This window comes from Lactuca saligna, chromosome 8 (assembly GCF_052625555.1).
Source record: "Lactuca saligna cultivar CGN05327 chromosome 8, ASM5262555v1, whole genome shotgun sequence".
In the NCBI taxonomy this organism is placed as follows: Eukaryota; Viridiplantae; Streptophyta; class Magnoliopsida; order Asterales; family Asteraceae; genus Lactuca; species Lactuca saligna.
Window position 1 is genome coordinate 1,937,175 of NC_136424.1, and position 25,157 is coordinate 1,962,331.

Consider the following 25,157-nt stretch of genomic DNA (forward strand, 5'->3'; position numbering starts at 1 on the left):
TATAAAATAAGAGTGAGGCACGATCGATCTGATCAAAGAATGTATATGAGGGGAACTGATTTAGAGTCATGGAGCATAAGGGAAACATAGATTCTTCAAAAGTGGCATAATAGTGAATGGTGATGTTTGAGATGGGAGAAAAATACAATGCAACTCTTAAAGTTTTGAAGCGTAGCCGACAAAGACACATAGTGTAAAACTGGGAGCAGGTTTGTGGGAGGATTGGTGTGAGTGTAACTTAAGAACTCGACTACCTGAAGGTCTGAATTCTTTGGTGAAAGGAATTTGGTTTTTGATTGAGGTGAAAGGTGGAACGTGTAAGAGGAGTGTGAATGTATGTGAGGTTTTGAGATAATATTCACCGAAGGTGGAATATGTAATTGGAAGGAAAAATTTGATGGATTTTAGGATAGAGATCACATGGGCTCTGATACAATTTTATGGTCAATGTTTTCCCATAATTGGATACAATGGATTCATTAAAATAAATTATGTTACAAAGTGTATATAGGCTTAATCTAATGGACTACTATATTGGGTCATACAAGATACACATATAAATATGATGTAATGTACACTAATAACATCTTGATCTTGAACATACAAAAAATTTCATCTTGATGGCCAAAATAACATAATTGTTTCTATACTAGATTGGATAACGGAGAGAGGATAATACACTTTTTATGGGCTTACATATCAGGATTGTATCTTTCTTTAATAAACCAAGTGTATATAGTAGATTCTACCTATCCCTTTGGGCATAACGAAACTAATTAACAAAGTGAAAAATAAATACATAAGGAGAAATATTAGAAAAAAAAAGAGAGGAACATAGTTAAAATAAACTTTGTCTCTAAGCCTTTATTTGATAAACATAGTTAAAATCTAAGTTGATATTTAAGCTTTTATTATTTATTAAAAACGAAAGATTGAGATAAAAACATCAAAGGTTTACTCCTACATAGTTAAAATAAACTTTGTCTCTAAGCCTTTATTTGATAAACATAGTTAAAATCTAAGTTGATATTTAAGCTTTTATTATTTATTAAAAACGAAAGATTGAGATAAAAACATCAAAGGTTTACTCCTACATAAAATAAAGAAGTTTGAAAGCTAATCAAATACCAACACATGGTAAAAATAAAGACTTAAACTAAAACAAGGAATGTTCCGAAATATACGTTTTATTCTAAATTACTCTGACATGAGCATGACAATCAATAATAACTAATTCAACATCGGGTGAATGAAGGAGATTGACATGACAAAAAAGAAGGAAGCCATTGCAATTCCACTTGAGGTACGGATACGACTTGAATGAGATAGTTTATCGCCTCGTACCGTATACACTTTCCTAGATTCCTCATCTTTCACTTTGATGGTTGAAGAGCCTAAGAAAAAACCAAAACTAGTTAATCATAAATTTTATATTCTTTCAATATTATAGAGATTAGATAAGTGTTACTGAGTGAAAGTTCAGTTCATATGCCAATTTCCAGATAATTAGGTATAATGGTTATAACTTTTAGTATATGTCCACGAGGGATTATAAAGGTTCATGCTACAAAAAGAAGCGATACAAAATAGGCACGATTTCATAGTTGAAAGAAATAAAATAAATTGATATGTGAGCTATACTTACACTTATGCTCAATCCATCCAATGGTCTTCTTTTCCACATCGTACGTTACCAACTTATCAGTCAATACAACATCTACATATAAAATTTATGTTTCATCACCTTTTATGTAATAAATATTTATAAATTATTATAAATTTTTTTGGTACCAACTTAAAAAAAAATAATTAGTAAAAATATTGGAAGAAATAAAAAAAATGAATTGTGGCTGACCTCCTAATAAAGTTATATCTTTCCCATCCTTCGTTTGCAAATTGCTGTCTTGAAAACCGATACACCATTCTTGATCCTGATACAATGTTTTTGTAAATAAAGTAATAAAATGCCTTAAGAATGCAACCAACAAACATATGGAAGGGTAAAGTGGATTGAATACCTCAACTTCAAATAGGTATTGATGGGGATAAACTTTCAGAGATAATGAATTTTTGAAGAGAAAAGTGACAACCGGAAAACCCTTCTCAACACTATATAATCATAGAAAAAAAAATACAAAGATACAAATAAAGTTTCATGTTTGAAAATAGTAATCATATAGAGATAAGTTTCAACTATATTTATTGTTAGATCTTCAACGAACACTTACTTTCCAGAGTATTTGTAGCATATAAACTGCTGATTTACAATGTGACTCTTTAAATTTGGTTGTGCAGCATTTATCTAGGTAGATACATCAACCAAGAATTTTATAGTAAGAAAACTACAAGTGTAATTTAACGAAGGGAATTTCACATGACTAACACAAATATTAATGAAAATATGGAAAAGATCACATATACCTTCTTGATCAATTGCTTGTAAGCCAAATCGGGTAAATAAGCTAAGGTTGTACCGCTGTCAATAATTGTTCCTTGATTGGTTCCAACATCAAAAAAATCTTTTGGAAGTTGTAAAACATCATCACCTACCAGAATTTCCTTTAATTCAACATTATAATGCTCCCTGTGACAAAAATAAATCATAAGCAACATATATTTAAAGTTAGGACATGATAGCTAATGTTTGTCATGTACACTACCAAATTTGTTAGAGTTAGCTACCACAAAGGCTCTGATGTTAATTTCAATTACGTTCAATTATTTAATTCTTTTAGTAGCTTATTTCTTTTTTCAATTCATACATATACATGTATTTGGTATCGTGTTCATAATCAAATTTAGAAGATAGGAAATTCATAATTTCTCTCTTTCTCTCCCTCTTTCTCTCTCTCTCTCTCTCTCTATATATATATATATATATATATATATATATATATATATATATATATATATATATATATATATATATATATATATATATATATATATATATATATATATATATGTAACGCCCGCGTTTCCAGGCTAGACATTTTCATTGATGTAATAGTCTAGGTTAACCCTTGTAACTCTTTTTGAAGTATTAATGATGAAATATTTGAGTATTATGTGAATTATGTGTTTATTTTCTTAATTATTATAATTTAATGAATTAATAACAAAATAAGCATCAAAATTAAAGTATGAGATAAGCCCGATATCTTTTGCATAAAGATGTAGTGGTCGAAACAAGGATTCCAAAGATATAAAGAATGTTGAAATTCGAGTTATAACAAAAAAGTTATGACCTGTCGAAATTTCACGACAGAATCAGCAACGCTGAGTGACGTAAAAAGTGAAATTTATGTTAGAGCAATATTTAGCCTTAGCTATCTAAATGAAAGTCGTAGAGTTCGTTAAACCGAGAGCATGCATAAAAAGAACGCCAAAATTTGACTTCGTATGAGGAAGTTATGATTTTATGAAGTTTCGACTTAGCGGTATGCAGCCCGAATACTTGATTTGAGATCGAGCAGTTTTTAGCCGAAGCAATCTAAATGAGAATCGACGATCTCATTGTTAGTAACGAAACGATGAAAAGTTAGGCGAGAACGGACATCGGACGAAGAAGTTATGAATTTATAACCAAGTTTTTCTGTCCGAGCCTACTAAAAATAAATAATAAAAAATAAAGTCAAAATTATCTGACAGATTCTAAACGAAAGTTGTAGAGCGTAGTCTCACCTACGCGTGGATATAAAGAACGTCGAAAATGGAGCTCGTATGCGAAAGTTACGCCAAGTTTGACGAGTCAAATTACGTCGAGCGTAATTTGAGTACACCCAGCGTACTTAGAAGGGTGCAAGTTGCCTTACCAATACTCGAGTGCCACCAATTGACGCATGCAGTGACGTCAAAGTACGCCCAGCGTAACCAAGTTACACCCAGCGTACTGAGTACGCCCAGCGTAATCCCAGACCCCCAACCTATAAATAGAAACCAAGATCAGCCATTTTCTCTTGTTCAAACTCTTTCTTCTCTCTAGTTATTTCCTCGATTTGCGTGCCAATCATATCCCGAAGCCCCGGTATCATTCCCGAGCCCCGAAGCAAGATCCAAAGTCCTGAGGATCCCGAAGAGTGTTATTCCCGAGCAAAAGCCCTGCTCGCGAGGAGCCTGGTTTTTGTGAAAATCTTCCAGATCTACGGAGAAACACTACTTCTGCAAGCCGTAGTGCTGTCCGATCATCTTTTGATCAAGTGAGTGTGTGGTTACTTTCTTCCAACACAATATTATGAAGTATTTTATATAAAATACGTGCTATGTTTGTATATTTTGTTGTTATATGTGTGAATGTATATCCACTCTCTTCTATCTCATAGATCTGATTTATCCTCTATGAAATACATGTTATGTGTGTGTGCCTCATATGTTATGTGGAATATGTATTGATTAAAGCATGCTATATAGGTTTTTAAAATATGTATAAAAATGTATATTTTTATCTACTAATATGTTGGGTAGAACATGGGTAGATAGTTGGTGTGTAATAAACAGATGAGAGGCCTCGTTGTTGTTTCGATTTAGTCATCTAGCGGAGTTTAGATGGCGACCGCGGACCTTTCTAGATAGTCTTGTGGAACACTAGCAGGCTCGCCACCTGTAGGTGTTAATGGACTTGGGTGTTCATTCGCTGTACTCCATCCCCCCCATGGTTGCCTTATTTGACATATATTGCCGGGAAACCCCCGAAAGCATGTGTTGTCGCCCCGATGAAATATTCTTAGACTAGGTCCCTTGTGTTAGTTATTTTAGGGACATAAAGTGAGAATAATGGGAATGGGTAATTGGGTTATTGTTGGTTGATGAAAATTAATTTAATTATTTATTGTGGGTTGAAAACCCTATACGCTCACCAGGCTCCCAAGCCTGACCCACTCAGTTTCTTTCTATTACAGGTAGTGGCGCGAGGGCATAAGATGGATAATCATCAAGTTGTTTTGTTTACAAGTCTGTATATGTATATATTTGTTGAATGACTTGTAATGTTATCGTTTATGCTTTATGGTCTGTATCGGAACATGACATCCCGAGTTTTGATTATATAATGAAAATACATTTATGAAATGCCTTGGTAAATATTATTTTATCATGTTTTGTTTTTGGGAACAAATTCCGCATCTCTTTTAAAATCAAAATGTTTTACTCTGAAAATGTTTAAAAAACATAAATGAAACCGGTCTTTTCTGGCCGAAATTTTGGGGATGTCACAATATATATATATATATATATATATATATATATATATATATATATATATATATATATATATATATATCAAGTTCTTGATTTCAACATGGTATTAGCTTTTTTTTATTTTTTTATTTTTTTTATTTTTTTTTATCTATTCTTACACATCATTTTAATTTTTTTTTTCATTTTCGATTCAATCTCTTCTTTAATTGATTTAATTTTACTTCAATCCGTTCATATTTCATCTCGATTTGATTTAATGTTTAAATATTATATCAATTTGATTTAATCGAATATTGTTGATCTTTCAAACACTTTCTACCTTAGATAATCTAATAATCCTAGCATAGTTCTCATTTATAATGTTTTCACTGGAATTTGATTCTCAACTTGGAAACAATTAATGATTATAGCTCTATTTGTGAAAAACAAGCTTGCATTCATTGATGTAACCATTTCTAAGCCACCAATCAATTCATTGTTGTATGGAATTTGGTACATATTCAATTCTATGGTAATTAGTTGGTTATACAATTCTCTTCGTCATCGCATTGATGAAAGTGTTCTCTTCCTTCAAACTGCTCATAACATCTAGAAAAGCTTAATCGTCGATATGAACAATCTAATGGAGATCTCATTTATTAGATCCGAAAACAATTATACTCTTTTTTGAAAGGATCTAATGAATTCTCCACTTACTACATCAAATTGAAGAATAATTTTGCATTATCCAAATTACATTGTCAATCATGATGTAATTGATATGAATGTTTTAAATGATCAAACATTTAAATTACTCAAAGAAGTCATTACTATTCAGTATTACTAAGAAATCATGTCATTATAAATCATAATACCATAGCTTAATTGGTATTCCATCGAAATTCAAATCTACTAAATCAAAGAAAGAACCTAAGTATGATGTTCAGATTGTAACCATTGAGTCATCATCAAACATCTCCCAAGAACAATATCAAAATCATCTTCAACTAATCAATCACACCAAATTTCAGTCGTAGTTATTTTCTCATATATATGCTTACTCTTCCATCCTTGAAGGTCCACTGCACTCTGATGTTACTTCCTATTTTTATACTTTGTTGCTAATGTAAGTATTCTGCATTTCTTCAACCACACTTATCCTTTATCACTACACTAAAGAGTTTGACCATATGTGTTCTAACCAATGTCCTTTCCAGTCTATGAATATATTCATAAACAATCAATTGGGCTTCATAATGGTCATAACTTGTTCATTTTACATTGTGATGATGTTCAAATACATGATACATTCATCTTGCATGATGTTTTATATGTTTGATATTTCAAGTACAATCTTCTTTTTATCACCAAACTCAAATCTAAGTTATAACCATTTGTCTTGTTCACCTTTGAGAAATACCTCATGTAGGAAACATCATTGAAACATAGTTTAACACTTGGTATCCTTGGCAAAAGAAGAAATCGTTATAAAGATCTTTAAACAATGTCTTTCAAATAGTTTTTCTATGTTTACTTCCTTTCCATCATCTCATATACTTATTTCTAGTTCAATTATTATTTTCCCTTGTGATCTAGCTAAACAATCATGTTTTTCGTTTTTATATAATAATTCTATCTCCAAAGCCCATTTGATCTTGTCCACATCGGTATTTGGAGGCCACACAAACATATTATTCATGATGAATATTTTAGGGAAATCTCCAATAAAGTCCTAAAATTTTGGCCCGGTTTACGTTTTAATCCTAAACTAATTTTTGTTTACGAAAAAGTCCTAAAAACCGGCAAAAGTATGCATTTTGACCCCTTTTGACCGGTTGGAACCAGCAACAAATTAATTTGAGACTATTTCATAAACTAACCTAAAATATTGGGACTATTTCACAAAATGACCTAAAAAATTGGGATTTTTTCTGCAAAAAAAATATTAGGACTTTTATACAAACAAAAACCTTATTATTATTATTATTATTATTATTATTATTATTATTATTATTATTATTATTATTATTATTATTATTATTATAAACAAGTATACTAAAATTTTAAATTATTTATTATTAATATTTTTAATAATACATATAAATACACTTAAATAAAAATATATTAAAGAAATTATTCAAAGGTGAAGGTGGTGGTGATGGTAATGCTTTAAGCATGGAAATCACTGCTTGTATGTCCTCACCTTGTATATGATCATTTCACATTTCTTATTGTTGTTTTCAAATCAAAATATTAACACTTAACAATTTAAAAGAAGTTGCCTATTTGTAAAATTATGTATAAATAGTTTAAGATAAAATGATTTCTCACTTTGTATATAAAATTTCTTAAGGTAGAATGATTTCTTTTCAAATCCAACAGATCCACAATAAATATTTACATTGGTGGCCCATATCAAAATTCGAAAATATTAATTAAAATATCTTATTTAATAGAAAGTAATATGATTTATTTTGCTTTATCACACTATATTTGCTATGTTTCCAAAAAAACCACAAGGATAAAGTAATGAAAAAGAGCAACACACATGTTGGTAATTCAAAAATACTTACACACAAGATATACACGCATATCACATGCTCACTATTTGTAAACAATTTGAAAAATCAGTAGCTTCTTTTAAATTGTTATATGTTAATATTCTGAATTAAAAACAATAATAACAAATGTGAAATGACCATATACAAAGTTAGAATATACAAACAAACATTCATGATTACAAAGCTTAAAGCATTACCATCCGCAAAACCTTCACCTTTATAAAATGTCTTTAATATTTTTTAATTTAAATGTATTTATATGTATTATTAATAATATTAATAATAACAAATTTAAAAAATAGTATACTTATTTATATTTTTAATATAATAATAATAAGGTTTTTGTTTGCAGAAAAACCCTAATATTTTTTGTTTTTGTAGAAAAGTCCCAATATTTTGGGTCAATTTATGAAATAGTCATAAATTAACTTGTTACCGGTTCCAACCAGTCAAAAAGGGTCAAAATGCAAACTTTTGCCGGTTTTTGGGACTTTTTCGTAAACAAAAATTAGTTTAGGACTAGAACATAAACCGGGCTAAAATTTTAGGACTTTATTGGAGATTTCCCAATATTTTATAACAATCATTTATGACTTTAAAAAACACACATGGATTCATATTTTGAATGATAACAATTATGAATTTCTATTTATTGAATCGTTCACTTCACTCGTAAAAACCCAGTTTCAAGTAACCATCAAATGCGTACGAACTGATAATGCTAACGAGCTTAATTAAAGTATTGATAGAGTTACTTTTATACAAAATAATGGTATACTTTACTAAAGATCAACATCTTACACCTCTCAACAAAATTCCCTTGTTGAACTCAAACATAAGCACATTTTGGAGGTTGCTAGAGCCATATATTTGCAATGGTTTATTGGTGAAGCTTGTTAGGGAGAATATATTAGAGCTTTTGTTATCCCTTTCAAAGATTCTTGCAAACCCTCTCTATTTGAGGCTTTATAAATAAACAAAAAAAAAAGAAAAAAAAAATTCGGTTCACTTAAAGCATTTGGTATTATTTGCTTTGTCTGTTCTGTCCTAGTAGGAAGTGAAACGTTCATGCTTATATCTCCTCCTTTCATTTTTATTAGCTACCCATTGGTCAAAAATTCTTATCCTGTCCTAAATCTAGTTAAAATAAACTTCTTATCTCACAAGTAATCAAATTATTGGATAATATTGATATTTCATGTAATCAATCTAATATGATTGTTAATCCTCCTGCTGATCCCAAACTTTTCCATAAGAAGATTTATGATAAAGTACAAGACTTCTTTATCAACCAACTTATTTACAAAACTATGTATGCAACCTTATTGTCTCATCTAATGATAGCCACTTGTGTATTCACGCCATAGAAAATTTGTTTATTCGTCCATAATATTATAATTCTATTGACAATACATTTTATTCTATTTCATGTAGAAGCTAACCAATATGAGTTGTGCTTTTATCATAAGATAAAGGCATCTTTGAAAGGGAATCTACTATGCAAACTGACCTGAATGCCTTGAATGTCAATGGTACATGAGATATCATCAAACTTCCTAAATGAAAGAAAACATATGCATGCAGATCAGTTTATAAAATAAAGTCGCATGCAGATGGTTCTGTTGTGGATTATAAAGCTCGTCTCATTGCTAATGGATTTACACAAAGAGAAAGTATAGACAACCATGACACATTTTTATTAGTGGAAAATTCACAACTGATCATAGCATTGTTGCTATTGTTGTTAACTCAAGTGTGATACATATCAGTTTGAGGTTAATAATGTGTTCGTACATGGTGACTTGCGTGAGGAGGTTTACATGCAAATACCACCGGGTCATAAGCCTAATCTTTATCTCTTTTTATCGACTTCGAACGGTGTGTAGGCCAAACTTTATGCATTCCTTCACTTTCATTTTTCTTTTCTTTGGCCAAATGGCTATTCTCTTTCTCTTAAAAGACAACACATTCAACAATCATTGTAGCCATTTATGTGGATGATATTTTTGTCACTAGAAATGACCATGATGAAATCAAAAGTCTTAAAACCTTTTTGAATAACCAATTTATAATCAAAGATTAGGTTTACCACATTTCTTTCTTTGCATTGAGTTTGACAAAATTAAACAAGGCTAGTTATTCATACAAACAAGTTCATTAAGGAGTTGCTCTTAACCCATAATATGACTGATTCCTCATCGGTTACAACTCATCTTACTTCTCAAGTTAAACTTCTTCAAAGTATGGATGATCGTATCCTAGATGCTACCATTCAAAATAAACTATTAGCAAACTCAACTTTTTATTCCACACTCTACTTGATTTTTTCTTGTAAAACCAGTATTCGAATTGGTTCAACAAGACTCCATCTCAAGTTTTCTATAAAGATGCATTACATGTTTTTCAATATCATAAAAGATTAACATATCAAGCTCTTTATTACAATGACTAACCTCACTTCAAGCTAATATTAGGCCTCCTACCCATTACATGAAGATCTATTAGTGGCCTCTATATAATCGTTGGAGCCACACCCATCTTTTGGAAGCCAAAAACAAAGTTACAATCTCCTTGTTGAGGCTGAATATCGATCTGTGAGACGAGTGTGTTTCAGACACCAGTCATATTCCCTTAAAGTGTGATAATATGGCAAAAATATACATCCTATCTAAGCCTCTCTTTCATGAAAGGCCAAACAAATAGAAGTATATAGAGCTTGATTGTCATTTTGTGTGAAAAGAAGTTCAAATTGGTTTTATTTGTTTATCACATGTTGCAATGATAGTTAACGAGGGATGTTAGCCAAGCTAAGACATCAACTATTTGTCATGTGCACTACCAAGGTTGTTGGAGTTATTTACCACCAAGGGAAAGTTCACTAATTCCAATTAATTATCTTCCCATAGGTAATTCTATTAGTAGCTTATTTCTTTTTGTTCTACATATATTTATAAGGTAGCTTGTTCAAAACGAATACAGAAGATAGAAAATTCAAAACACCTCTCTCTCTCTCTCTCTATATATATATATATATATATATATATATATATATATATATATATATAAAAGAAATTAAAGGGAAAGCTAGTATAGTAAAGGCCTTACAAGAATTTGAATGAAAATTTGTTGTATCTTAAAAGGAAAACTTACGTGTGACTCATTGATGTTGTCTTGACTTTCGGATATATCACTTCTCCAATGGTAAATATGCCGCCTCCTTTAGAGCCATCCAGGCAATGTGAAAAAATCTTTTTAACCTTTTTGGCAGATGCAAGCTGTGAAAGCATAGAAGAATCTGCTTGCCCAAACCCAAGCATTCCATCTAGTGGTTGTTCTGATGAACCCAACTCTCCAGATTGTTGAGATCCATACCTATCATGTATAATGGAACAAATGGAAATCGGTAAGATCATATGCTAATAAACATAAGCTATGCAATTTTAATCTTCAAACTTCGTAGAAACACACTACATATGGGAAGTGTAGACTTGCCCGAATGCTATACTCCCATTCATAGATGTTGTTTGAAGGTCTCCTGAAACTCGATCAAGATTTACAATATCTCTCACAAAATATCCTGTCGCTGAGCTTCCATCACCGTAATTAACAGAATAAGAACAACGGGTTCCGACCTTACAGTTACTAGTGGCACCTTTCAGTATGGAACTGCAAATTCCTTGATCACAACTAACAATTTTTGCAGTTGTGGAAGCCTTTGGATCATAAAATGGACGTGGTGCCTGGGAATAGTAATGGTACAAGTTGTTACTTTAGTAAGAAAGAAAACAATGATCAAAAGAATGCACTGAATGTAAATTAACTAACTAAACTCATGCTTCAAAGTACAGGGGAATTAAAAGTTTATAAAAGCTCCAAGTAAGAAAAAGAACATACTCCATGGCCACTTGTCCTAGGACATTCTTGACATCCAACACCATTTACCCATAGAAGGTCACTCCCTGTATCAACCTGCACCATATAGTCCTTTCCTGGAGTCCCTATCCGTATCTTAGAAAAATAAAGGCTACATAAACACACAAAGAAACAATATAAACTTTCATGGCATGAATGCTAAAAAAACACTAAAAAATCACAAAAAAAAAAAAAAAAAACATTAAAAATCACTAAAAAAACCCTAAAAATCACAAAAATACACACACACACACATATATATATATATATATATATATATATATATATATATATATATATACTTAGAGATCACAAAACTTTGTTTTTGACTTTATATTCTAAAAAATCGTAGCTTTTTTATTCGTTTGCTGAAAAAAATTAAAAAATCGATTTTTTATTTTTTATATTTTTTTTGTTTTTTTTTTCAAAAAACAATTCAACAAATTTATAGAAAAAGGTACGGTTTTAATGAATATAAAGTCAAAAAAAATTGTGATCTCTAAATATTTTATTTATGCATTGTTATAAATTTTAGGGTTTTTTATTTTTCATAGAGCCTATATATATATATATATATATATATATATATATATATATATATATATATATATATATATATATATATATAGGGTTACGTTTATGTCAGACGATCTAATTTTGTGAGACCGTAAGACGCAATCATAGCCATTCATTTGGTAGATAAAACAAAAAATATTTTTAAAATGCAAAATAATTGAAAATTTTCGAAAAAAAATTTCAAATATTATTTTTGGAATTTATATTTTCCAAAAAAAAATATATATATAGCAAAAAAATAAAATAAAATAAAATACATTTTTTTACATATTCTAGTAGAATAATAGAATATTCTACATATATGAGAATTCTAGTAAAATATTCTAACATTTTAAAAATCACATTAGAATATTTACATGTAATATTCTATTAGAATATTTCACATATTTTTTTTCGAAATAAACGGTATTTTTTATTTTAATTTTTTTTAGGTAGTTAAAGTTCTGAAAATAATTATTAGAAAAAGAATTTTTGGATTTTTCATTTTATTTTGCATTTTAAAATTATTTTTAAATTTGATCTCACGGTTTCATAAAATTAGCATGGTCTCAAATGAACCTGAACCTAATCTCAGATGAGAAGGACGGAGGACATTTTCGCCCTTATACAAAGGGACTCTCTTCTTTGGATTGATAGTAGGCTGTTAAAAATGGTGATTGATGGGAGTGTTTGATTTTTTTCTTCTAGACTAACTATCAAACCAATTTAATTGTTGGTTTTGTGCCTCCCAACTCTTTGGTGGGTGTGCCTTTTATTGATATATATATATATATATATATATATATATATATATATATATATATATATATATATATATATATATATATATATATATATATATATATATATATATATATATATATATATATATATATATATATATATATATATATATATATATATATATATATATATATATGGCATTCCTTAATTTACAAGAGAAAGAACATATTTTATTTTTCTTAATCACAAATCCAGAAAATAGGACCAGAAATTCCAAAAGGATCATAAACACAGTCATCTTCCATATGTGAGTATGCAGGAACTGGATCTAGCCATATTTGTCATGGAAACAATGACTACAGGAACAACACTGAGCAATCAACAAACAATCTTGAATACATAATATATTAATAGCGAGAGAACTAACGCTGCTGAGGTAGGGTTACTATCGCCACCTATGGGGAGGCGGACGGCTGAGAGAATCCTCCGATGACGTTGGGAATCATGAGCTTTGAACTCAGTTAAAGGCTTCTTGTTGCCAGCAAATTTATGCTGAACCTGGAAGACGACATTGGCCGATCCCAGCAAAGACAGTTGAGGAAGAACAAACCCAATAACCAAAACAATAAATTCTCCTTTATTCAGTTCCATTTTCTTCGAATGGAAATGTATATTTGGTTCAAATGAGTTTCTTGAGGGTTAAATAAATGAACAAGTGCATATTGCCATGTTTTATAAATGATATTAATGACTTGGAGCGAAGAAGAATGTGAGGACAAGAAAGTTAACCCACCTCGGCTTAGCCGCTAATAAAGAATCAAAGCCAAATTAGAGGCAGTTCTGTCAACAAACAAATAAATTATTATCTTTGTGCGTGTTCACATTGCTTGATACCGACCGATTCCTCATCCAACTATTTTATATTTTCGCCGGGGGTAATTCTATTAGTACGAATAGATTTCCAACCGTACGACCAAGATATTTAAAGAAAATCACTTTAATGTAAAAATTGATTATTTACGTCAAAACAAAAAATTGGGATTTTAAGGGTATAATTCGAATTTTCAAATCTTGCCCTTCGACTTTATTAGGCTGAACGGTGGCACTACACTCCACATATAGGACATTTTCATCATTTTTATCTTTTTCAATTAATGTTATGGTGTGGTGTTTATGTATTACCCACACTAGAAAGGCAGTGAAAAAGATTAAATTTGAACGGTAAAGGAAGAGAAAGAAAGCGGTGGGTTTCCACCGCCGACATTATACCGCAGATAAAACAACGATTGAGGGTCGATGTTCACCGTTGATAAAGGCTGCCACATAGGATTACCGGCAATGATAACACTACCACACCACATAGGCTTAAGCTTAGATCATATATAAAGGTTCGATAATCAGATTTTTGAGCTGCTGCTTAACAGTTATGATAGATTGCTTAAAAATATTTTGGAACATAGTTTTCATTTGTAATTGTATTGTAAGGAAAAGATTTTTCCGTATTTTATAAATAAATAAAAATTGTATTTTATCTTATCTTATATCTCCTTGCAATGATATTTGTGAAAATTGATGTTTGTATGTTTCTATTGTTAGCAATTTTGAAAATGGATTTGATTCTTTTATTTATGGTAGTGTCAAAATTTACCAAATAAAGAAAGATTCTCAATGTCCAAGTTTCAATTGGATAGAAACTTGGAATCATGCAACTTGTATTGTATGATGAGTGAGAACCTTCGTCTTAGGGAAATTAAGACTAATTCATTGTTCACATGTATTTATGAGTGAAGTGAAGGATTAGGGGATCGGGTACACTTGGTTGTGTGCTGGTTAGATCCACCACAAAGAAGGATAAGACTATTCGTTATGATTTACTAAAAGTTTGGTAAACATGGTTATACTTACAAGATTAAGTGTAATTTTGAATCATTGGAAAAGTTTCAATGTGTGGCAGAACGAATAAGAAGAATCAAATTAGGCAGAAAGATAAAAGTTTCTCCAATATGAAAGGAAGCAAGAGTACTTGAGTATCGTGTTTTATGATCATCTTAGTGATTGTGAAACCATATCACAATTGATCATCTAAGGACATCTTAGTGTCTTTATATGGCTAAGAAGAGAAATCGTGAATTATTGAAATGGTTAAATCAAAAAGTGAATCATACTTCTTTCCAAAATCGAGTCTTAGAGTCGTACTCCAAGATCAAGCCTTGAGTGACATAATCTTAAGAAAGGTTTATAACACTTATCAAATGTAGAGTAAAATGTTTCTTACTCTTGTACGTTTGAAATTCGTAAGTTGTGATGTTTTTTATGAGTTTTGAGCAAAACATTAATCCTATGGTGTGCATGCAAACCCTAAAGCTTTGGATCTAGTTTGTCTAATAAATATGCAATAATCATCTAAAGCTCATAAACCCTAGCTCTAGCATACAATAATCGATATTATCATAATAAAAGGGTTTAAATAGTACCTTTCAATGGTTACAAGAGTTCTTTGATCTTTAAGAAGCTTAGTGTCACAAGTGTCACACCTCTAATGACTCACAAACACCAAGAGCAAGAGAATGATGTAGAGGAAAGAGGATGAGAGGCACAAAAATGTCCAAGAACCCTTAGGGATTGCTTCCACACGTTTTTGGGGCCTTAGGGGTTCTTTATATAGTTAGACTATTAGGGTTATCAAACAAGGAAACCTTAATTTAACTGCTTAAGCTCCAAGCAGCCCATTGACTCCCTCCTTAGAAGCCTTGGACAAATTCTAATGGGTTTCCCCATAGATTTCGTCCACTCCAACTTCTATGGAGTCCATTAGCCCAATATTAACTATCACACAATTGACAATTCTAGTCCCCCTTATTTAATTAATGTCTTTTAGCCACATAATTAATTTCTTAATTAATTCTTGTCTAATATTAATTAAACTATATGGTTTCTCTTTTAATATATTATTCATATAATATATTAATAAACCATAATAACCTCTCTCTTCATAAATCATCCTATCAAGTTGCTTTGGTGAAGGCAACCCAAAATGACCATGCAAAACCGGGTCAACTACTTACCAAATATCGTTACGGGCTTAGACACTAATCCAATAGTCTCCTACCTGGATAAGTCTAGTAACTATAGTGCAAGTACAATCCGATTAGCAATCGTAGCTCTCAAAGACGTTTAACTCTGATCTTATCACTAACCTATCCTTTAGATAAGGGATAATATATTCCTCCATTCTAGATATCATATAAACATGAGACATGGATTATAATCATTCTCTCAGTCTATGTGTTGTTTCTCGATTTCCGATATATGACGACTGATAACAGACTACAGTTGAACACATCAACTTAGTCCCAGATTGGCCAAGCGCTTAGGGTGTCATCACTAAATCATCGACGAGCCCAAAAATATCTCTTTTATCCCACTTTAGGTAAAAGGAACGAATAAACTCTGACTCAAATGCTTGTTTGTACCTACTCATCAAATCACACACGACAATATGTTTTATAACACCAAGTTACTGTTGCATTTACATATTATCAATGTGCAACAGACTTGTAGAGTACAATTCACACGTCTCGGTTTCAAGAATATAAGATATTACTGTATCACCAATCACTCGTGATAAAATCCATGAAGTGATCCAAGTGAGCGTGGTTTTAATCCAATACTCTAATCTTATAAGAACACTCATGAACTCTGCAACAAACTTGTGCTATGTCTAAACACTTTAGACAATTTACAGACAGATTCATGACAACCTTTTTTCATAGCTACTTCCAATGTATGATCAACTGTGGATGGTTTGAATAATCTTATTATTCGGGAAGTGAAAACATGCAAAGCGAAACACAAGAATAATACCTAATCCTATATGGCCTCAAACTTTTAAGTATAAATAAGACATCTTTATTTAATCACCATATTGATTACTCATTATTCATTGTATAATGTTTCGGGTAATCAACTTATTACTTGAATTATAACAACATTTGTCCTATGCTCTAAGCATGCACACTATGTTTACCTATGGTCCCTATTATGTGAAATAGATCAATTGAATACATTTCCAATGATACTCATTTCATAATTCCTAATCCTAATCACTAGTGTAAGAATACCAAATTCTTGCCACTATTAGAATATTTTAGATTCTAATATTTTATGCAATGACCCTTTGTAATGTCACAGTACCAAAATCACAAAGACTTTGCCAATGAAATTACAAAGTACTCTATTGTAGATTTTTACAAGACAATTCCATAGACATGAAGTCTCACATTCAAAGTACATTCTTTTGAACTTCCTTCTTGCATAAAAGTTTCTAATATGAACATAGATTCTTGATATCCAACTCCCAATATGGAAACATTTCCATATTTTCCATACGACAACTCATTGTAAATAGAGTCTTATCTATTCATAATAATGTCAATATGGTCCATCTATTACTATACTTACAACTATCCATAAACGACTAATCCTTGGTGAACCTTAGACTGTCCTTGACAGTTGTTTAATTAATTTAGTCAAATCCGGTTCTAGTCCTTTTTCCCTCTTAATGCCCTTGTCATTTGGAAAATTTTTAACCGGTCGAATATTACAACAAATGCAATTGATCCTATACACGAAGCGTATGGGAAACGATCCATAATGAAAAACGTGATACTTTACCAGTTTCTTGCTATAGTGTTTCCATATATAGAATTCCCTTATGTTGAATCTTTTCAACATAACATCCATATATGTCCTTTGACCAAATTCGATTAAAATTTCTCGATCCAAGCTTTTAGATTTTGAAACGAAGTATAATATTCTCTCCCTTAATTATAGAAAAACAAATTTTTAACCCCTACAACTTTGCAAAGTGAAACCTTTTGTTTTCTATAATTATTAAATCATAAAAGGTGACCCTCTTAAACTTAGTCTACTGCAACCTCCCAAGATCCGCAGTCAACTCTGATCAGCAACTCATCCGAAGTCATCATCATCCGAAGTTCACTATCTAGTTTTCTTAGTTTAACTCCTTATCTGCTTTTCTTAGAATACTCTTTTTTGTCCAACATGCCTTTCATGGCTACGGTTAGATAGTTGAACAAATGTAATTCTCGAGTCTCTATAAATAGAGCTCAATCCTCCTTATTTAATACATCTGATAACACTATGCATCTTGAATCTCATATCTTGTGTTATTACTCTTATCTCCTTCTTACTCTCAAAGTTCACCTGAATATAATCGAACATTACCTCTCTTTGGAGAAAGTCAGTCTTGACTTAATCGCTAAGTTTGATCTCACTTACTAACATGGTTTGAATGCATTCCTTGTTAAGAATCAACTTATGTGTATGCTTGATATAATACCTGCTGTCATTTACATTTCCTTATATTTCCGCACCTAACTCTCTACTTATCTAACTCTAACTTATTATTATTGTTGAGCTTTTAGATCCTTTGAGATAAACTATTCTGCAACTATACTTGTTCTTACATTTTTTCAAATGTGTCTCACGTTTTTTCTCTCAACATTAATTAATATTGCTAACTTGAAACACTTAAAATAATAATCATGCTCCCACTAACATGATGATTATATCCATACCAACATAACATTTATGCTCCTACTAGCTTTGACACGTATTCAGAAAACAGTTGGACTTATAGAAAGCAATACTTATTGACTTCCAAAGTTCATATTTCTAATACGATTTGCTTCGATAAGCCTTTATCTAAGCTTCTCAAACTCATACACCTTTCCTTAGATAACTCACATGTATGTCTAAACAATTCTAGAACTTACAGCAAGAAGTCTCGAATGTTCAAACTAATTATCAAATCTCACAATTCGAACTATGAAGAGGGATGTCGTAATCATAATTGAATTTGAGAATGCAATTTACATAATCGATATCTCCTTAAAACCTTCCTAGTGAAAGTGTTTCCTCACAATCATTTTCATGAAGGAGAGAAACCTTATGACACTTCGATTTTATGGCGTATGTGTTCCTATCGATGTGAATTTGTCATAACCATCATCATAAGACAATTTATCACTCAATCTTCTTGCATAAGTCATAATTTCTCAGCTCTATACACCCCGCAATATACCTCATGTACCGCAACTCTGGTAGTTTTGGTATATCTCATGTACCTCAGTATACCTCATGTACCGCAACTACATATCATATGTATCTTTCAATGGTCCTAATTGATAGTAGTTACTAATTTTTGTTCTAGTGCTCTTCTTAGTTTTTCTACTGCAGTCATCTAACCATCCATCCACAATGATAAAAGATCCATCCTTAATGAAGCCTCAATCCGCAATCACATTGATTAATTTCTCAAATACCTCATAAATTCTTGAAACGTTGTGTGCTATTTAATAATCCTTCATTAAATAAGAAAAACATTCTAAAAAAAACATTCTTTGTGTAACAGATCACCGTTTTAGTTCCACTTTTCAAATAAACTTTGTATCAGACCTATTTTGGGTATAATGACAAAAAGAACAGTTTTCCATAAAAAAAATCTTTTAAGAAATCTTTTTCATTAAATTGTCTCTTCCTATTCCCCCAAAACGACAAATCCGTTACATCTTCCTCTTTTTTACAATGGATTAACCCCCTCACCACACGTTCTTCAAACGTGAGGTTATAGGGCCTGACATTTCATTAAATGCAACCTCTTTAGGAAAATTCAAAATTTTTTTTTTAATTAAATCATCTGTAGCTGGGATTGATTCTTCTAATCTAAATAAAAAAATGTTTCTTTTACCTTTATCCGATTCTACTTAGGGTAAAATCAATAAAGTTTCAAATCCGCCACTATGAAACATTTTTTTCTTCCCCAAGAAAGCTTTACGCTTTCTGAAAACTCTCAAGACGAACTTCATCTTCTTCATCTTCTTGCACTCTGTTTTCCTGCAAGTTCTTCAAACCTTTTAAAAATGATGAAATCGGGTATCTCAAAGAAATATTCCAAGGCATATGTCTCTGTTTACCTAACTGGTTTAGACTCAACTTCAAGGAACCAAATGCCTACCATTGCATCAAGAAATTTTAGGGTAGTGTTCGATGTGCATTCTTCTTACAATGTTTCAATCAAGTTGATGATCAAGTTCCTGTCAAATCATCCATTGTTTGGTCGTTTTGATACCTTCACAGATGCGATACCTCTTTCAACACTCGTCAAATACATTTGAATCTGGTTAATGATTCTTTGGTTATTATGACCAAAGAGAAATTTCTCAACGCCATCAATCTGTTAGTCCATCCTTCAAAAATGTTCTTCACCCCAAGCATGGACGAAATTCTATCTGCACTTTATCAGATGGGATACCAAAAGAAGATGAATGGCATAGGCGAATTCAAGAAGAATTAGTTGCCTGCGCTATGGCAGTTTGCTTTCCATTTCGTGATCCGTAGTTTATCTGGTAGGACCGGAGGCACTGATAACATGGGCCTCAAACTGTTAGAGTTAGTGTGGAGTACTTTTACTGGCCACGACGTCAACAACGGTCAGATTCTGTGGGATGACGTCTTGCAGTAAATCCCCAAGGAAAGTCCAAGAGAAAATCCTACCGAGCTCACCTTTGCAAGATTCTGGTCTCTATGCATCTCACATCTTCATGTTGATACAAAACTAAGCATGGGCAACGATGTTAACCTCTTCATCACCAGAGATCTTAAAAGGTACAATCCCTCTACAGATCAATCTATTTTTGGACCCATTTGATGGTTACCAGTCCACATATTGTCTACACTGGGACTTGACACCAATGATGTCATGGATCACACAGAGGCTACGTAAGGTATTGACCTATACCTTCATACCCCGCCTCTACCTAGTCAGAACATACAAGCCGCAACCGCACCCATCAATCCTAGTAGTACCGCAACTCTATCTTCCACTACTCTATCCAATTTACCATTATCAACAAGGCTCAAGAAGGTAGCTTCACCCAACCATGGCCCCCGCAACATCATCAAGAACCATGGAACCCCAAAGAAGAAATATACTCCCAAGAACATTGAACCATCTAATAAAAGGAAACTCACACAAATTGTGCTTTCAGATGACGAATCAGATGACAATCAATTCAATCTCCCTCTGTGGAACTTATGAGTGATTCTGTTGATGGCACACAACCCATTTCTATCCTCAAGAAAAGAAAAACCAAATCCACCGACCAAATGCGTGACCGGACTGATGCTGCAACCTTTCAAAAGGCTCAGATAGTCCTTGGGGTGGTTGCAGACCCATTCAATTCAACCATCGAATTCCACTCAGACATAGAAAGTGTGTCTGTTTTAGCTGAACATGGAGACTCACCCCCAGCTCACTCCCAAGGGGATGGAACTGCTTCTCGCCTTAAGGTATCCAGGGCTTCCCATCTACATCTCTTTTCATCTGAGGAGTTGAACTCCATCCTTTTATCTGTAACCCACACACTTCAAACACCTTCCCAACAGCAGGGTAATTCTTCCGCCCTTGCCGGAACTGAGCCGAGGCCAGACTTGACCACCGGTCAAGGAGACCAAGGAAGCTCAGGAAATCCTACTCTGCTTACATCTTTTCCAGGTGGTTTAGGAATGGTGAGCACAATTGTGCAAGGATGCGGGAACCCGAGGGACACCTCGGTGCCTGCTCAAGGATTTGACAAAATTGATCTTAATGATTCTTGGAGTTCATACAAGCCATCCAATGAAGCTGAAGCAAAGAAATATGTTGCTTTCTGTAGGGAATTTCAAGCGAGAAAAGATCAACAGACCAAGTAGCTTCAACAAAAACAGCAAGAGATTCAATCAGTGGCAAAGTATTGGGCAGACGCCATTAGCAACGCCTACACCGTAACCACAATTCTGAAAGTACAGGAGTGGATGTCCAAAATGGCTGAGATGATCCGCAATTCTCAGACCACTCCTGGTGGTGAAGGCCTATCAAAACTCCCTCCAACTCCAAATGTTAGAGATTCTCAAGATGATGGAACCACAATCGAAGTCAGCTCCGCACCTACATTCGGGTTCGAGACTTTGATATCAATGAGGTAAATCAACTTACCCCTTCTGATAATGATTTAATGATTTTTGATGAGGAAAAGCTTCGAGTGGCTCTCATGTAACATCCAGATTCTTGGGTATGTTATATTATTTATATATTTTGATTTAATCGAAGGGACTCGGTGAGTTGGTGGATTAACTCGTCGAGTAGGGGCGCGATCAGGTGACGTGTTTAAATGAATGGACTCGACGAGTCGAGCATTGGACTCGCCGAGTCAGCGCTGTGGAGGAAAACCCTAATTTTTCAGGTTTGGGACCTATTTAAAGAGCCTTAGGGTCTTCAATTGCGGCTATCCTTACCTTGGAGAAACCCTAAATCATCCTTGAGAGCTTAGAGAGTAAAGAAGAGCCATCTTGAGCATTTTGGTGTGTCATTTCTAAAGAGAAGATGATATTCTAGCAAGAAGGATCAAAGGGGTTGATGTACTGAGGTTATGAAGCCTGGAGCTTCACTTTGAGGTAACAAATCGGACCATTCTCCTGTTTGATGTTGATTTCATGAATCTAGGGTTTCTTAACCATTCTCTTTAGAGGTTTATGGAATGTTTGAGGTCCCAAAGTGGAATAAGCCTTAAATCTGGACCAAGGGAGGTCTAGAGAGTGCCTTATGTTCAGCTTTATGCAGTCACATAGAGAGTTTGAGCCTAGGTTTCCATTTAGATGGTTATTTCTTCATTTATGGCTCTAATCATGATGCATGGACGTAAAGTTTGGACCTTTATGTGATTTGTGGGTGCTAGAAGGATAGATCTACAAGTTAGTGAAGCAGGTCTAACCTCAGAAGGTCAGATGAGTTTGGTCATGGAGGAGACTCGCCGAGTCCATAGGAGGACTTGACGATTCGGATCGAGTTTACCCGAGTTTCGTGATCAGTGGAGACCCGACGAGTTGGGTGGGTGACTCAGTGAGTCGAGTGAGACCTTGTGAGGAATCTGATTATGTGTGTGGACTCGCCGAGTCGTTTCCTGACTCAGCGAGTCTGGTCAAAGTTGGACTGTTGACTTCCGTTGACTTTTAGGGTTTAGTCAACCGGTGGACTATTGGGCCAGGGGAGGGGTAGAATGGTCTTTTACCCTTCTGGGAAGCATAGTACGAGACTTGTGTAGCCTTTCAGAGCCACTGCTGATTTACAGTTATTTATTTATGTGATTAGGCGGCAGCTAGATCGGTATTTCGAGTTCGAGACTTTTCGAGAATTACTAGAGGTGAGTCTTCTCACTATACGTTACCTTGAGTAGTAGTTATGTGTGACCGGAGGGTCTTATGTGCTTACATTGAGTATTATGTTATATGTGATATACTATGCATCATGTCTTTGTGATTTATGCTATGCGGAGTTTATAGACCAGACCGGAGGGTCCAACGATACGGAACTGGAGGGTTCTGCTGAGACACACCGACCGGAGGGTCATATTGTAGCCTTGAGTGGCGTATGTGTTGTATGTGGTATTTTGGGGAACTCACTAAGCTTCGTGCTTACCGTGTTATGTGTTATGTGTTTCAGGTTTTTCAGAATCGCAGGAAGGCGGCGGCTCGATTGTACACACACAAGAGAAAAGAGTGATGAATACAGATCCAGGAATTTCATAATGTTCTGAAAATCTTGTTGATGATTTTTAAATAAAAAGTGTTTATATAGAATAAAGTGCATTTTTATGAAATAAAAATGAATAAAATAAATTTAAAATTTTTCGGTGTTACATCTCAACACTCAGCCTACAAGACACAAGAGAAAAAGAAGAAAAAGAAGATTGTTGTTTCAAGAAAAGAATTTCTGAGTCTACAAGCCAAAGTAAATCAGATTCTTGCTACGGTTAATCCTACTCAACCGCTACCTAAAGACATTCTAGGACCGCAGTCCTTTATTGAAAGGATCGAACGGCTCGAAGCTCGTGAACAACTTGCTGTTGAGCGAATATCTCTGAAAGTTGAAATAGGAATTCGATCTCTGTATACAAGTTGTAAGGCTGACCTTTCTCTTTACCATCCGGTCAAACGGCTCGAGCATGACCAATCCCTGTCCATTAGGTAGTGAAGACTTTTCTGAACTTCCGGTGTCGCCAGTATCCATGGACGCTTGGGAATTTGACCCGCCAGACAAATTTGCTTGTTCAGCATGCCAAATCATTGGTGATTCAACATCAATAAGCAAATAGGTGAGTTCAATGTGGGTCACATCGTGGTCTATCATATAGTACTCTCTTACAAACTCACTATATGAGTTAGGAAGAGACTGAAGAACCCAGTCAACAACCAGCTCCTTGGAGACAACAATACCCAACATTCATAGTCTCTCGATGTGTGACCTCATCTCTAAGACGTGTGCTCACACAAACTTTTCATTTTCATGTTTACTTGCCAAGAGGGCTTGAGAGAGGTTGAAATTTTCAAGCTTTTGAGCTTGTGGGTCAAGGAGAACATGTTGAGGAGGTGGAGGAAGTGAATAACCATTTCCATTTCCACAATCCAATCGTGGAACATCATCTTCAAGCAGAAAACTTTTTCCAACGGATTCGGGAAGACCATAGTTGTTAGACTTTGACATCTACAATACAGGAGAAAATTCAAGTTTGTTGATTGAGTCCTTGATAAAACACCCAAATGAGATATTAATGCTACGAACCAACACAATATTCTACAATTTGGAAGAGGGATGCCGTAATCCAAATTGCAAAACATTTGAAGGTAGGTAAATGACGATTTACCAAATTCCACCATGAAAAACGAAAAATAAATTTTAGTTTTAAATGAATTGAAACTCCTAGATCTTTTGAGATTCATTGAACTTTTCAATGGCATGTTTAAATCTCGAGTGTGCCCTTCATTTGTGACTGGGATGCCGAGGAACACAAACCAGGTGTGGATAACCATACAAATTAGCTTTGTACTCTCGATGTTACAAATCACTTAATCAATGTGCCGGTTAACCACACACACTCCATTGATCTATGATAAACATCAAGCTACCCATTTCCATCCTTCATTGGCTCCATATTAGTGTGTCGGTTAACAACACACGCTCCACTAATCGAACAACAAGGTGCAATGTGCAATTTCATGGATTAGCACAAATTCCGCATTTTTCCTAAAGTAACTAAGATTTGGGAATTTATAAAAGTGTTTAGTTACTTCGTATTTCATTATACATATAAT

At 33.3% G+C, this 25,157-nt stretch overlaps 1 protein-coding gene across 1 annotated transcript; it reads right to left on the reverse strand.

The window, feature by feature from the left end:
- Window positions 1–1,176: 1,176 nt before the first annotated feature.
- LOC145011745 (aspartic proteinase 39-like) lies at window positions 1,177–13,633 on the reverse strand. The gene is made up of 10 exons (XM_078970477.1): window positions 13,375–13,633; window positions 11,631–11,760; window positions 11,229–11,476; window positions 10,887–11,108; window positions 2,422–2,584; window positions 2,229–2,302; window positions 2,019–2,109; window positions 1,856–1,931; window positions 1,646–1,717; window positions 1,177–1,394 (listed from the first exon to the last, which is right to left on the reverse strand). The coding sequence occupies exons 1-10, from the start codon at window positions 13,596–13,598 to the stop codon at window positions 1,231–1,233; spliced, it is 1,464 nt and encodes a 487-aa protein (XP_078826603.1). The 5' UTR covers window positions 13,599–13,633; the 3' UTR covers window positions 1,177–1,230.
- Window positions 13,634–25,157: the final 11,524 nt, after the last annotated feature.